Below are 16,273 nucleotides of genomic sequence, written 5' to 3' on the forward strand. Positions count from 1 at the left end.
AAGTTACTATCAGTTCTTTGATGTCATGGTCAACTAACTATACCTAGAATTTAGAATAAGATCCCCATAAGATCCCCATCCTCTCTATTACACACGTATTTTTAATCGAATTATCAAAGCAATAGAGCTTGAAGTTGGGTGGATACTACCATTTAAAAGAGGGTGGAATCCCTATAATTTCAATAAAGATAGAAGAATAGAGAACTTAAACGATAGAAAAATATAGGAAATTTCGACTCTAAAGCATAGAAAAATATAAGTAAAAGCATACTAGAAGTTACCTTCTCTTTATTACTAGTTAACGTCTCTTAAAAGATCGAACATTTGACTCCATGCCCACATAATACGCCTTTGAAAAACGAAGCAATTTCCATCTTTCAAAAAGATATTCATATTGTGTCGAACAAATTCTCAAAAGCCAGAAGACAAACAATAGAACGAAGAGTGATAAAGCTATATTTGAATCGACATTAATAAAACTGTTAGGTGCAGAAACAGATTAAACAAGAAAGTAATCTCCATACTTAACCTACCAAAAAGAGTTTTTCTTTCTTTTTTTTTTCTTTTTTTTTTGGGGGTGTGGGGATCCTAAAGAAGCTCACCAAATAGGAGCCATCATGAGAATTGGCACCTCCATTCACAAGGGGTAGAAGAATGCTTCATTATAACATTCAGACGCAGATAATTCTCAAAGTATTCTCATAGGAGGCAGAGCTACACTAACTCTCAAAGTATGTCCGAGATGCATAGAACTCACCCAAGTGAAAGCTTTTAAGTTTCAGTTTCATGGCTTGTGGATCTTGAATCCAAACACTCTCGGAACGTAGCTCTGAATGGCTTTTTGCGGCTTAAGGTGTCCATATGTCATCAGAAAGAGGTGAGAAAATGTAGTTCCGAAGTAAGCTCCATCAATGTCTATATAGAGTTAAAGAAACTTGTGAAGACTGCTGTCTATCTAAACTGAATTCTCATCATTTACAAAGGCTTACATGCAATTCAGTGATTCAAAACATGTATTGTGTACGCTTAAAATGCATGTGCTACAAAACCTGAAAACCGACAACTTCAGTTTCACGTAAAATAAACACCGAGTAGATTGTAACTTTCGTGTCAAATCGAAAAATTGCCATTTTCTATTAGTCAAATTCAACCTGCAGGCATAGGACAAACTGATCGCTATAACATCCTCCCACCAATAGGGGTACCACAAACTGACAGTTCTTCGGATTACTTGACTTAGTAACAAATTATTCTAGAGTACAATAGGATTTTGAAGGAACAAGACTTAAAACTAAACGTTCAAGAATAACTCCCCACTAGACCTTAACTAAGGAGGATATCTAGTTTATCAAGATTTTTAAATAAACTCAAAGAAACAAGACTTAAAAGTAAACGTTCAAGAATAACTCCCCACTAGACCTTAACTAAGGAGGATATCTAGTTTATCAAGATTTTTAAATAAACTCAAAGAAACAAGACTTAAAAGTAAACGTTCAAGAATAACTCCCCACTAGACCTTAACTGAGGAGGATATCTAGTTTATCAAGATTTTTAAATAAACTCAAAGAAACAACCATGGTAATTAGAATGATTAGAATCTTCCCTGGTTAAACAGATTTGAATCCGCTTGTCTTGAAGTTTCTTCATGGTGTTGTCTTTCTATGTCTTATGTTTTCTTTTTTTTTCTTTTTTAGGTGAGAAATTGAACTTTTATTAAACAAATGGAAAGAAATACGACATACAAATTAAAAAAAAAACAATCCCAAAGGAGACCAATGCTTCTAAGTCTTACATTGTAGAGTCTCCAAGTCTTACCTTGATTTCTCTGTATAAGATAGATGTTTTTGTTGGAATATCTTTATCTTCCTGCTGCAACTTTCTATGTGTTTTGCTTTCATTTATTGTTTCATTTTCACTCCCATGTAAAGATTGTATAGTTTGAGTATTAGTCTCTTTTTATTACACATCGATGAAAAGTTTAATTTATCGCTAAAAAGTGTAACAGCCCAAGCCCAAGCCCAAGCCCAAGCCCACCGTTAGCAGATATTGTCCTCTCTAGCTTTCCCCTCAAGGTTTTAAAACACGTCTACTAGAGAGAGATTTCCACACCCTTACAAGGAATGCTTCGTTCTTCTCTCCAACCAATGTGGGATCTTACAATCCACCCCCTCGAGGGTCAGTGTCCTCACTGGCACGCCGCCCGGTGTCTGGCTCTGATACCATTTGTAATAGCCCAAGCCCACCGCTAGCAGATATTATCCTCTTTGGGCTTTTCCTTCTTGGCTTCCCCTCAAGGTTTTAAAACGCGTCTACTAGGGAGAGGTTTCCACACTCTTATAAGGAATGCTTCGTTCTCCTCTCCAATTGATGTGAGATCTCACAAAAGAAATTGGATGATTGTAGCAGTAAATTGATAAGAAATGTATAATGTGCATGAAAGTAGTTGAACAGATGATCATGCAAATAAAGGATACTACCTTGATATTTCGATCGAGGATAATAAACATCCTCACATCTTGGACAGTATATTTTGACGGTGCTTGCTCTAGGAATATCTGATTGACCAACAGGAAGACATGGTTGTCCACAGCAGTAAACTCTAGGGCATCTCCCAAAGTCATAATTCTTGAACTTGTCCAGCTGCGAAGACCATAATGGATTATTCTGACCACTGGCATTATAAGCATAAAAATAGAACATAACCCAAAAGAAGATTCTCACCATAGCAGCCATGCCTTTACTTGTCAATATGTATCTCGCATGAATTAGACCATAAAGCATTTCAGCTGCAGATTCAATTAGTTCATTCTGTTCCTCTGTAAACATATCACCTGCACATTTCACCCATTCAAATTGATTTGTAACAACTGCACCTAAATGGGAGATTGAAGCCCAAATACTTATATAGAAGAACTTTGAAAATGGATACTGTCAAAAGCCCCAAATGATAGAACAATAATTACTATAGAAATTAAGCACAAACCAACATGGAACCTAGTGTGAGAAATGAAAAAGAAAGAAAGAAGTAAAGCGCTTAAGCAAGGAGCCACCAAGTAGAATTTAATGTTCTACGAGTTTCCGTAGCAACAAATATAGTAGGTTCAAGTAGATGGCCAATGAAATAGGTCAAGGTGCACGCAAGCTGGCCAAATATTTACGAATAAAGAGAGAGAGAGAGAGAATAAACCCAACTTAGAGCTTTATCTCCAAAGAAATGGATGGAATGACTATCTCGATTTCAAGAGTTCCATGACTTTCAGTATCCTATTGATGGCTTCCCTTGGATTGTCAAGCAAGCAATGTTGTTGGAAAATTAAGTATTTTCAAAATGTTTAACAGCCAAAAGTATCTTTGAGAGACAAAAATACAACTTCTCATGTAATGGCATTAGCTTTGTCTTCTCAATCAATGATTTCTTTGATATGCGTCTAAACAGAACATTTCAGAATACTTAAGAATGCATTAAGCATACCATTAGAGGACTCAACATCCAAAATCAAATCAAGAGCATAGTCATAGTATGGAACTTGGCTGCTTAACCCACAAAGGTTGAAGTCGTCTTGTATATAGTCATCATCCACTTCACAAAAGAACTCATTTCCTCGCAGATTACAAAACCACGAAATCCAAGATGTATCATCACCATCAGATCCACTGACATCTGAATCTTCACTGTCAGTCTCAGACTCTTCTGCAATTATACCAAAAGATTCGAAGTCAAAACATAAACAAACTATAACAAAATCATATGGTCACTAATTTATCTAACTCTTAAAAACCAAACAATCAGACAAACAAAGCATATAAGTTCTCAATAATTTTTATCTCTGCATGTCAATAATTTATTGCCTGTTGTCAATTGAGTAATTAGCAATATGCTATTTTTTTTAGTTTCATAATAGAGAAGAATGGTGAAGACAGCAAAAGTTGGACTGGAAACTAACCTGAATAACATCTATATCAATATTTATGAAATTATGTCACAAAGAATCACACAAACATTTAGCCTATCCTATCCTCTCATCAGCCAATAATCGAAGTCAGAATTCATTAGTGGGGACAACAATCATTCTAATCAAGTATTCAATCGTTCCACAAAGTATGGCATGGGAAGTATACGCTATTGCAAAAGGTAGTGATCAAAACCATCCTTTCATAGGCACAAGGCCTGGAAATACTGATATCAGTCAACACAATACACCAGAAAACCAGACTTTTAATCATATTAACCATACGAGGGCTGTATCGGATCCTTAAATTCCCAAAAACACGCAAGAGAAAACAAGCACAATTCGAATCTGAACAAAGGACGAAAAAAGAGAGGAAAAAAACAGCTCAAACTAACAAAAAGTCGAATAGTACACAGACAAGAAAAATCGAAAAACAAAAACAAAGAGGAAAAGAGGAACCACCAGAACAGTTGGTCTTAGATAGAGACGAAGGACGAGAGTCTCTCTGATCAGACGGCGGCTTCACCATTAACAACGACTGAGCCGCGGAGGGCTTATCCTTGCCGTTAAGGACCGCGCGAGAAGTGGAGGGGGAGGATCGCTCGAGCTGCTTATCGAGAGCCTCGTTGATACGCTTCCGATCGAGAGGAGTAACCTCCAACTTGGAAGCGCCGGCGCCGGCGCCGGCAAGCGCACCTCGGTCACGGTGCATCGCCGCCGGTTGTAGGGCGGAAAGAGAGGGGGAGAAGGGGCTAAATCTGTGGGAAAAACATGGGGAGAAAGAGGGAATCGAGCGGAGGAGGAGAAGAAGAAGAAGAAAAAGGATTGAGAAGCAGAGGAATTGCTAGGGAGAATCTGGGAGAGAGAAGAAAGAGTGAGAGAGCAGAGAAGGCATTATCTATGTGTAGATATGGTGGTCTGTGTCTGTCTGGGATTCCAAAAGCTCAACGAAGAATGACACAGCGAAAGAGAAGGGCGGCGATTTAATCTTTTAAACTTTGCTATACGGTTCACGATTAATCGGCAGCGACAACTCGTCCTCTTTTATATTCTCTGTGTGTCTCTATATACATTATATATATATACAACCAATTTTATTCCGACTGAATTATTGAAGAAAATTACTCTTCAACTTAATCTTATTTTCTTTATTTAAAAAAAAAATTAAACAAATCATTAAGATATTTCATCTAAAATACAATTTTGAAAAGTTTATAAAACATCACTGTTATGTTTGGTTCATTGACGCCTTCTTTTTTCTTCCCTTCCTGTTCACTCTCATTCATAAGGTAAATGGGTTCAGTAGCTAGCTTTCGAATGCTACTGCGGGTACATGCGAAGAAATGATGAAAAGTGCTATATTTGCTCGAGAATTGGGAGTTCTGCATTACTAAATGGGTTCAGTAGCTAGCTTTCGAATGCTACTGCGGGTACATGCGAAGAAATGATGAAAAGTGCTATATTTGCTCGAGAATTGGGAGTTCCTATCATAATGCATGACTACTTAACAGGTGGATTCACTGCTAACCGAGTAGCTCTAGAAGTATGTGTACAAGCTCGTAATGAGGGACGTGATCTTGCTCGTGAGGATAATGAAATTAAGTGGTATTTTTTTTTAAATAATTATATTTAAATGTTTTGATAGAAGAAATGAGGCTCTAAAAATAGAGATATTTTAATACATTGTTATTATTATTATTTTGGTTTAAATTTCTATTTTAAGTTAAAAAGGTATGAAGAAGGAAAAGGGAAAGAAAAAGAGGTATAACATGTTTCACGTGCCAAGCCTATAGTAGTAGTGCCACTTAAAACGTCCACCAAATTTATGCAAACATTAAAAAGGTGAATCTGCCACAAATAATTAAAACTCCTCATAATTGAAGGCCAAAAGCTAAGAGAAATTGACGAAATTCTTATGATTTCAAAAGCTTTTCTCCAAACATCTCAACCCCTTACACCATGAGGTTACTCGTTTGGGATGAACAAATTTAGACATAAACTTAATCAAGAAAATCAAAAGGCTAGAAATGACTTGTTCCAGCAACTTAACAATCATCAACTAAACAAGTTCCTTGGTCTAAAACTGATCAAAATTTTCTTGTTCTCTGATGATAGAAACAGGTCGAATCAGCAACTTAACCAATTACAAAAGTGATCTATCAAACACCAATGGAGTTTGGAGTTCATATCTCATGATAACACCGAATCAAATCAAACTACCCAAGAAGATAATTATAATACCTCTGCAAAATAGAGCTCCTTGCTTCCTTTTTGGTTCCATTTTTTTCCTCTCCTACGGGGTTGTAGTTAAACCTGTTACGTAAGGTAATACAATATTTTGCATTTTTTCCTTGAGAGCTTAGGCAGGCATGTCTCAACTTTACTTTAATTGGCGAAGAAGCATATAACAAGTGTAATAAACCACAATAAGGGTCGACTGTAGTTTGAAAAGAAAGATGATTGCTAACTTAACCTTGAATCTGGACTTTCAGATTTACAGGGAATAATGAGGGAGTTCTTCACAAGACTACAATAGATCCATGTGATGAGTGATAGCGTCCGGGCACGAGGAGGCTTGAAGAAGCTCTAAACGAGTGAAAGGATTTGCAAACTGCAATATGTAATCTTCATCTGAAGTAAACATTGGACAGCGAATGAGACATTAGTTCTTTCATCCATGCTATCTTTGACAAGTAGACGAAGCTTTTGAAATTAGTTCTTGATCCATGACAATATGCTGAAACCAATTGAACCAATCTAATCGAAGTATTGTGAAGTGCAGAACACAAACTTACTTTCTTTGACTGTTCCATAAAGCCAGCATAACACTTCATCAGCAAAGGCCAGACAGACTCCTCCCTGCAATCAGTTGTCATTATGAGCACAAGGATAAGAAGAAGAAAAAAACCGAAGTACCAAACTTCTGTTAACAATACAAATCAAAGCTTAATTAACAAAAAAATATGATATTATTATTTAGTTCTTTGAGTTGACAGGTAACAGTATGAAACAAAATTACAAGAAACAGAGAACAGAAAAACAGAGACAACTAAATTCATAAAACTTTGAGAAAAAATGCGACTAGACATAGAATGAGGTGGGACAAATACGTATCAATTTGAATTTCTTTCTTGTATAAAAATGTATATTTTAATAAATGTCTTTGTGCGGTACATATCCTAGATTTAAAAAGAAAATGATGTTACCATGAGTGTGTTGTGTTTTATCATGTCTCGTATCCTTATTTGTGCTTCTTAGGGTATTACAAATTGAGATCGTGGACAATCCCTTCCTCCAAATTGGTGCACATTTGATAAAAATGGTGAAGATCTTTCCATACAAAATAGCTTCTCAGTTCCCGCATTCTCTCTTCAACTCTTTCAGTTGACATATCATCCTAACGGTAATATTTTAACTTTTGTTCCAGGGGCCTCCCTAAGTAGAAGAGAGTATTTTTTACTTTTTAGGCATGTAATGTTATTACGGCTTTATCTTCCAGAATATTATCCTTTTAGAAACTACGTTTATCTCCTGTTTGGGCTAAAATGGAAGGGTGTTTTGTAGCTTTCTTAGACCAGGCTAAGGCTTCCTAATCCAATTAATTCTAAAGAAACTCCCCTCCAAAATATCAAATACCTGCCAATAGTTCTTCATTTTCACTCTCTGTGTTATGTCTTTAGTTCTCAATCTTTCTGTGCGGACTAGTTGGCCAGCATCATTCCTGCATAAAATGAAGGCAGTGAATAAAATTAAAACTAGATGTAGGAAATACGAAAACCTACAACATACTTCATGCATCAACAAGGTAATGATATCACTTAGTAAAAAGGAAAAATTGCGGGGTGCTAATACATTTTGTGTAAACGAGGAAGATTTAAACAGCACACAACTTTAGTTTTATTCAACTTCAAATGCTTGCTTAGTAACAATTTTCCCCAGAAGGAAACAAACTCAGGATGGGTTGCAGTCACCAAGTTATTTAGAAGACAATTTCTCTACCCTGGATGAGTATAGAAGTCTTGGACTTGGATATTTAAGGCTGTGTAACGTGGCCCTAGTATGGTCATTCTTCAAATGGGTAAAGTCTCAAGAAGGTACACAAATGGCATGAGTAGGTGGCCATCAATCCCCAAGCTAAGACCAAATACTAGAAGCTCAATCCATTTCCTTGCTTGACACTTCGTTGACCACTTCTAAAATGAGAAAAAGGAAGGAAATGAAAGACAAAGTGAGGCAAGGAATTCCGTGGGACGTTCATAGATAAACCTCCTAGCAAAGAGCCACTCACCCTGCAGACTTTCTTTCTATTAACAAATAGCTTCAATCAACCAAAATAAAAGAGCCCAGCTAGATGAATAAATTACCTGAATCCGATAATGATATATGGTACCCCAGCTAAGAATGATTGTATCTACAACAACAACAAAAGAAAAAAATGCAATCAAGTCAATGCATGTACTTAGAATGGAACGAAAAACTACATAAGCATTTCATACAGTAAAAGGGGAGAAACTGGATGAATCCAGAGACAAAAGTTAAGATCTTCAAGGGAACAAAGATACTTTTTTTTCGGGAAGAAACATTAGAATTATCAATCGATCATCTTTTTTGCAGAGAAAATATTTTATAGAGTGCATAGAAAAAGAGCATTGTGTACGCAGCTATTGGAACTTTCAAGGATAGACCAAGTGACACAAAGGGATAGTTCTAAAACTGTATCATGCAATCATCCACCCGACATATAACATTTATGCAAACACTGAAAAAAAAAAAAAAACGTAAGCCATGTACGAATCATCAAAAATCAGCCTACTGTCAAGGGTATTGGACCCATGTGAAGAATAACAAAAAATGGCCATCTATCACGCCCCTTGTCACAGTTTTCAGCTCCATGAAAGATTTTGTTACCTTCTTTAAGCCCAAATGGAACCAGCAGGGTAACATGGAAGATTTCATTCTTCTTCTAAAATCTAAGAATGGCGTCATCTTTTCTCGCATAAGGATCTTAAATTCATGTCTTTAGCTATGGCTACCTCTAATAGTCCAGTGTTTCCAGAGTCTAGCCAGCAATGGTTAAAGTTGTTTATACTTGATTGTGGGTACTTGTTTTATATATAGTTCCCATGCTTCAACTACAAAGTCAATAACAAAAGTAGACACTAATCGACCCAGCAGACAGGAAGTGCAAATATACCCAGAATTTAAGCAATTTCTCTCTCTCATATTTTTCTTCAGTCCGCTGATCCAACTGCAAATAACAAGGTAAAGATAAATGTTATAAGATCGGAGTAAGGCCAAACACTGAATCTAAAGCATGAAAGAAATATTTTAAGTAGTATATTATTTTTTTTCATTGATGTCAACCTCACGACTTGTTTTTAGTTCAACATAAAACCTCCTTCCCTCATCAGTTGAATCACAGCAATCCATTTCAGCACCCATCAGGATGCGATGGGCACCTAATTTGGTTTTGATTACAGCACAATATTCAGCATTTGCATCTACATGATGGATCCCTTCTCCATCACCTCTTCTTGGGTCCTCCGTAGCAAGGCTCTCAAAACAGTAACCCCAATAGCACCTATAGGACAAGGGTTTCCAAGGCACTATGAGAACTTTTTGATACAAACGAATAAATAAAGCACAATTTTGTCCAGAAATTAACGAATAATAGCAAACAAACCAAAACAAAACAACAGGTGTATGTATTGTCCAACCACAGAAACCTGTAGCTTCTGCCGCAATAACATTCAGCTAATTCTTTTATTCTTATGTATGATAACCACAGAAACCTGGAAACACTACCAGCAATCATCTATAATACTCATGATTCTCAGCCTAATGAGATCATGCCAACATCTGCTCATATTAGTTCTATGAAATCTTCCTCCAACACGTGAGCAAGCATATTAAAGCTCTAGTACCTTCGACGCTCCAATTCACTTTGTGGTCTTTCTGGTAATTTATGCACATCAAGGTACACAACACCATTTCTTTTATGCACACCCATTTCCCAAGGCTCGTGACGAATATAAGCAGTAGCCAATATCTGCATCAAAAGCAGCATAACATGACATTGATACTTGAGCATTCTAAATCAGTCAGAAAATATTCGTTACCGAAGAAAAGTTCCAGACAATAAAGAACATGTATTCACACATTCCAACGTCATTAGTATCAGGAGAATATGAGCATTATTAGAACCAAAAAGAAATCTCGACTTCCTTCAGCTATTGTATGAGAAATCCGGTAGATTCCGAAAAAGTTTAAAATTAAAACTTCATACGTAGCGCCAACATAAAATTCTCTATACAACTTATATCTTTCATCAGGAGAATATAATCATTGATGAACCATGACACCCACAGATATTCTAAGAGAAGCAGAAAAGGAGTATTTGAGCAGCGAAAAAAGGACAAAGCATAATCAAAAGTACCTTGTTAAGATTGTTACGGAAAGTCTGGAAGTACAATAGGGGAAAGTTGTTAGTAATTGACCGATAATTGAAGTAAAATCCTTAAGCTAAAATGTGGCTCACCACAAAATGAATGTTTTGAAGAGGAATGTTTTTGTCCCTAATGCAAGCAAGGAGGTCACCAAAACCCTGAGAACCTAAGTCTGAATAAAAGGAAGAGAAAGTTATAAGATAGTCAAAAGCATAAAAAAAAGTTCTTTCAACATATTGATCCCAAAAGAATCAATTTGATGTCCATACCATCTTATACATAGCTTTTAAGGAAAAATGAAATCAAAATATTTTTTAAACTTGCATACCTTTCTTCTCAATAAAAGTGTCAAAACCTTCGTTCAAATCAGCTCCAATGTCTTCAGTAATGAAGCGCTTAAACAGTCTCTAGCAATGGCACATTAACAAGAAAAATGAGCAAAAAGAAAACCTCCTTACCAGCTTGTATATGACAACAGAAAGTTCATGAAAATTATATGAAGAAAGAAATTCTAATTAGCTTACCAAGCTGCGATCATCAAAGTACACATCTCCACCTTCAACACGACTATAGCAAGCAAGTTCACAAGGCTATATAATAAATTATGATCAGCAAACAATTATAAATGATAAATGAACGAACTTTATGACAGAAAGATAGCATCCATAAAAGTTTAGCTTCTCATGAAGCACGATAGAATGAAAACTGCATTATGAACCACAATACAATAAAAACATCATAAAACCACACTAAAACTGTCTTTTCACCACCACCCAATATGCAACTTACCAAACAAACACAAGCCACTTAAGCAACCAGTTTGAGAAAATTACTCTGAATCTATATGTTGTCAATCTGTGCATGTGTGTAGAGGAAGAAACAATATGCATACCTCCTGGAAAGCAATACACTTCCTCGCCAGTGTTTCTTCACTTTTAGTAAGCTTCATGTCTGAGACAAAGCGTTCATCATGACGCCCATTTGAAAACTTCGATCCATAGCCACCAAAACCATGCCTTTGGGGAAATGGTCCAGGCCGTGGAAGGAGGCCTGACCCTCTATCATTCCCCCAACGACCTCGCCCAAATGTTCCTCTAGCATGGTTGTTATTACTCCTTGCCGCAGGTAAGACTGCCATTAAATTAATCAACTGAGAAAATTGGGAATCTCTCCCCTAACTCTTCTATCATTTGTACATAACTTCTCTAGTAATATAGCTATAGAAAAATAAAAATTAAATTTATCATGCTGCCACTACATATTTAATATTTCGAATTACTGATGGTGAATAGATGCTACTTTCATTCCAGTTCAGCAATTAGTTCGATATTTCCTCCCAATCAACCCAAAATTGTGAAATGGTTCCAATTTTCAAATCCCTTCGAATAATTCAAACTAAAGACTTAAGAGTAAAATACTAAACATAATAAATCAACAAAGAAAACGTTTCAATTACTCCCTCCAAAAATTCATACCCAGACTAGAACAGTAGCCTAAAGAGGAACAGTAACATATCCAGAAAACACCAGCAGAATACACCAAATAGGAAAGTTCTTAAACATGTACACAAATTAAACAGTAGCTAGCCCAACTAAAATTACCTGGCACAGGATAAGGACTAGCAGCAAGTGTTTTACAATATTCCTCATTATCAGAACCAAACAGATCTCTATCCTCATACCCCAGATGCCCCCTATCTTGATTCTGCTGAACTTCTTCGCCTTTTTCCTCGTCTTCTTCTTCAGCACTACTCGCACTCCCACTACCTCCACTACTACTGTCGCCTCCATCGCTAGCATTGGACGATGAAGAATCCGAAGAAGACGAAGAAGACGAAGAGGACGAAGATTGAGAGGAGGACCGAGCAGCATCACGGTCATGGTTGTCGTTGTCGTTGTCGTTGTTGCCTTCGTTTTCCAACTCTTCACCGAATATATCTACATCTTGCTCGGAGAAATCCATTGGAGGGATGAACTCCGGCAATCTGGGTGACGAATTGCGATGGTTTCGATCAATTTAAGAGCAGAAAAGAGTTGGAATTTTGATGGGAGGGAACTGAACGGCCTCTCTCAGTGGAATATGACTCGAGAGGTTTTTCCTTTCCCTCTGCAAAGAGTTTCTTTTCCTTCCTTTTTTTTTTTTTTTTTTGTTTCGGGAATCTGATTCACAGCTCGGCCAAATTGACAATGTGAGTGGACTCGGTTCCTCACTCGTTGGGCCTTGAGGGAATACTTGGGCCCATATCATGTATCCATTCCTTTATTTCGGCCCATATGTAAATACAAAATAATTTGTGAAATTATAAATTACTTTTAATTTTGAAAGTTAAGAATTATGTAATTGTTAAAATGCTAATAACTTTTAGTTTCTTAATATATATATATTAGTTTTCCAAACTTGGCTAGGATTCTGAAAACACGGTTGGTAAGTGGTTCATATCACGGTTGGTAAGTAGTATTTATGAACGACTTTGAAATTAGACAATGTGACCTAGGTCACAAAATCAACTTTGAAACTAGACAATGTGACCTAGGTCAGGAGTTTTCACGTACTGGGCACCCTTCTCCCGAAGTTACGGGGCTTATTTGCCGAGTTCCTTAAAGAGAGTTGTCTCACACCCCTAGGAATTCTCTACCTACCCACCTGTGTCGGTTTCGGGATCACATCTCAAAAAAAAAGTACACTTCTTTCATGATTCTTAAAAAAAAAAAAAAAACAAACGACTTTGAAACTAGACGATGTGACCTAGGTCAGGTGTTTTCACGGTAAGAGTTTTTATTTCACCTTTTTGAACCTAATATATTTGCTTCGATCCCTAGTTCATACAATTTTTTTTTTCTCACCGGCTGTCAACTAGCCTTGGAGATGGTTCTGCACAAAAACAAACAAACTAAATCTTTGTCAAAACTAGTTTCAAGCTTCAAGCAAAATTTCAGTAAATACCAACCCATTTTTTGAATGCTCTAACATGTTCTAATCTATTCTTCTGTGCCTCAGTTCTGGCTTCTGATGGCTTTAAGCTCCTATAAAGATTCTTATGAAGCTTTAGATACTGATCTTTGTACATTCCCTTGTCGGTGAACATCTTCTGCTCCTCCATATGTCCAACCACTTCCATCACTCTCTCAAAGTAACCACCTTGAAGAAAGCACAGCAACAAGAACTCATACAGATCTCTGCTCAACACTAAGCCTTTACTCTGCATATTCCTCTTCATATCTCCCCATAGGAACGTTATGTCGCGATACCTTTGCAAAGAAGAGAAACCGAAAGCTAGATCGGCAAAAGTTCGGGCGGTAGGTTGAATGCCTGTCAGCTGCATTCTTTTGTATGCCTGTAAGGCATCCTCAATCATTTTGGCCTTGCAGAAAAAGTAAATGGAAGAATTGAACTTGTAAACTCTAGAAGATATGCCACTGGTCTCTTCCATTTCTTGAACTATAGATTCAGCGAGAGGCGTGTCGTGGGTGTTTGGTTCGTTTTCGTGCAACAAACTTCGGTTAGCCATGTCTTCTGCCATAGCAGTGGACAGTCCGGCCTTTGCCATTTGTTTTTGCAGTACATCTGCTTCTCTGAGCATTTCCTGTTTGTAATATGCTTCCAAGAGCAAGAAATATACTGCTGAGTCCATTGCCGAGCCAGCTACTTCGATGTCGTCCAAAATGTCGTGAGCAGTTTCGAGCCAACCTAAATAAATGCAAGCTTTAACTACATCAGAACACAAATTAGAACCCTTAACTGATGCCAACCCTTTTTGAACTTGAAGTAGAAGTTTAGAGAGCTCAGAAGTTTTTCCAAGTCTCTTGAATTCAACAATGAGTTTAGCAAGGGTCTTGTTACTGGCAACAAGTTTCCCATTCTTATAATTTATAAACTCTGGTTTCACTTCAACATTGAGAACAGAATCTCTCTGCAGTAGTTCTGGCATAATCTTTATCTTCAATCCGTCCTTTAGATGAGGTGATCCAATTGGAACAAGGCTAGATTTTTGGAAGTCCATCCAACGTTTTTGAATGCTACGAGAATCACCGAATCGACATATTTCCAGCACAAGGTTAGTAGCGGAATCAAAGTTATCGAACTTAAAGTGTAAGCTCAACAAGCTATCATAGAAATGACAGTAATGACAAACCAGTGAAGGAGAAACTTGGTCAATATGCATTTTGAAGTTCTTTAGATCATCTCTTTGACCATTCATGTCATAAATCCGAGCAATTAGGACAATTGTCTGTGCCTCAGCAACAACCCCAGTTCGAGACATCAATTCCACAAGCTGCTGACCCTTAAAAGATAATCGAAACCCGACACAGGCATGGAGCACCAGGTTAAAGATCCCAGTATCTGGTTTCATTGATTTCGCTTGGTCATTTCTACTTGCAGCCTGTTGTGAGAAGCAATCACAAATCTGGACTAATATATTAGAAGCAAGATATGTTCCAACCTCTGTCTTCACCATGTGCATAATAATCATCTGCAACAGTTCCATTTGTGGTAATCTCTTTATCTGCAGCATCAATCTAAGCATCTCGGAAGCAGGAATCGGCATTTGGGATCTCGCCAATCCGAGGGTAAGTTTAGTTAAGGCATTGAGTTGCAATACCACTGGCTTCTCTTTCCAGATTTGAAGAACCAAGTTACATGCCTTTTGTAGCCAATTGCAATCAAAAGTATAAGATAATTGAGAAATCAACATGAGCAAAATATTATCCTTTGGAAAACCATACAGCCTTCTGAAATCATTAAACAATTCCCATGCTTCATCAATTTGATGATCTCTCAAAGCAATTTCTAGCTTTCCCAAAAGCACTGTATGTGAGGAACCTCCCCAACATAATGTTGTAGTGTTTACAGAAGTATGAACACAACGACAAAATCGAATACAACATAGCTCAGCAAATCCAGGGTTTACTAATTTTTTAATGAAGAACAGTTTCTCACTACAAGCTGATATTGAAGCAGAGCTCTGCAGAGCTGAAACTAGTCCAGATTTCAAAGAAAAGCCCGTTAATACACGGGATTGAAGTAGTCTTTCTCTTGCTAAGATCAAGGCCATAAAAAAAATAAGAGATTACACTACAAATTATCCATGAATGAGATATGATGCTAGAAATTTACAAAATAATTGAAGACGGCTGCTGCAAATATCTTCGGTAAAACAAGTCGATAGGATTATAATTAATAAACCGAAAGAGAAATTGCTTACTAAGCGCTCGATTGAAAATTAACCTAGCTTGAAAACGAAGATACAGCGCGCGGCCGGAACCATGAAATTTCATATGGAAACAACAAATGGTAAAGAAGAAGAGAAGGATGAAACTTAAAATCGAATACGAGGATCAAAAATTCAGAATCGGCGATGAATAATATGAACAATCAAACTAACCCGAAAATTTCCAAGGACTATCGCTAGCAGAAACCAGAGAAGAAAAAAAAAAAACCGCCGCCTCCTCCGATCGGCGAAGGGCCGAGGACGGCGGGGAAGAACCAAGTATTAGTTAAACTACGTCGTTTTGCATTTCTAGGTCGAAAATCGCGGCCCAGTTTTACAGTTTACTCGAGGCCTTGTCCATTCTCGGTTTTCTATTTATTTTTCATTTGAATATTTTAAAATAAAATTAAAATATTCATTGATAATGAAAATGGTAATTTTATTATAGTAATTTTCTCTATTATTTTTTCAAAATAATAATAAAAAATCATTTTATTGATTAAAAAATATATTTGATCTAAATGTTATTTTAAATTTAACACCGTCATTCAATTATTTGAATTGTGTAGGTCTAAGTCCGGCAACCTACGACACCCATAAGTCACCTTGGTTTTAAATAGTTAAACTCACTACCTAACTCTAGGACTTATATATGTCAAAGTATTGAT

At 36.9% G+C, this 16,273-nt stretch overlaps 3 protein-coding genes across 5 annotated transcripts; all 3 read right to left on the reverse strand.

Annotated features, from left to right (window-relative positions):
* Nucleotides 1–433: 433 nt before the first annotated feature.
* Nucleotides 434–4,983, reverse strand: LOC111795420 (casein kinase II subunit beta-1). Of its 3 annotated transcripts, none has more exons than XM_023677832.2 (5): nucleotides 4,413–4,975; nucleotides 3,473–3,691; nucleotides 2,722–2,831; nucleotides 2,475–2,640; nucleotides 434–915 (listed from the first exon to the last, which is right to left on the reverse strand). In XM_023677832.2, exons 1-5 carry the CDS (start codon nucleotides 4,660–4,662, stop codon nucleotides 785–787), a joined length of 876 nt encoding a protein of 291 aa, XP_023533600.1. In that variant the 5' UTR covers nucleotides 4,663–4,975; the 3' UTR covers nucleotides 434–784. The 3 variants fall into 3 exon arrangements, with proteins under 3 accessions (XP_023533600.1, XP_023533601.1, XP_086980360.1); XM_023677833.2 differs by having other exon boundaries at nucleotides 2,478–2,640; nucleotides 4,413–4,974; XM_087124234.1 differs by having other exon boundaries at nucleotides 2,475–2,831; nucleotides 4,413–4,983.
* A 1,337-nt stretch (nucleotides 4,984–6,320) lies between these two features.
* On the reverse strand, nucleotides 6,321–12,547 carry LOC111795464 (glycine-rich protein). The gene is made up of 13 exons (XM_023677908.2): nucleotides 11,998–12,547; nucleotides 11,289–11,527; nucleotides 10,921–10,986; nucleotides 10,725–10,803; nucleotides 10,489–10,568; nucleotides 10,387–10,410; nucleotides 9,875–9,999; nucleotides 9,315–9,531; nucleotides 9,145–9,198; nucleotides 8,315–8,361; nucleotides 7,587–7,671; nucleotides 6,746–6,809; nucleotides 6,321–6,581 (listed from the first exon to the last, which is right to left on the reverse strand). Exons 1-13 carry the CDS (start codon nucleotides 12,356–12,358, stop codon nucleotides 6,478–6,480), a joined length of 1,545 nt encoding a protein of 514 aa, XP_023533676.2. The 5' UTR covers nucleotides 12,359–12,547; the 3' UTR covers nucleotides 6,321–6,477.
* A 606-nt stretch (nucleotides 12,548–13,153) lies between these two features.
* Nucleotides 13,154–15,946, reverse strand: LOC111796175 (Pentatricopeptide repeat (PPR) superfamily protein). The gene has a single exon (XM_023678900.2). The coding sequence runs from the start codon at nucleotides 15,447–15,449 to the stop codon at nucleotides 13,329–13,331; it is 2,121 nt and encodes a 706-aa protein (XP_023534668.2). The 5' UTR covers nucleotides 15,450–15,946; the 3' UTR covers nucleotides 13,154–13,328.
* Between the last annotated feature and the right edge of the window lie 327 nt (nucleotides 15,947–16,273).

This window comes from Cucurbita pepo, chromosome 5 (assembly GCF_057944985.1).
Source record: "Cucurbita pepo subsp. pepo isolate OVF chromosome 5, ASM5794498v1, whole genome shotgun sequence".
NCBI classification, from domain to species: Eukaryota; Viridiplantae; Streptophyta; class Magnoliopsida; order Cucurbitales; family Cucurbitaceae; genus Cucurbita; species Cucurbita pepo.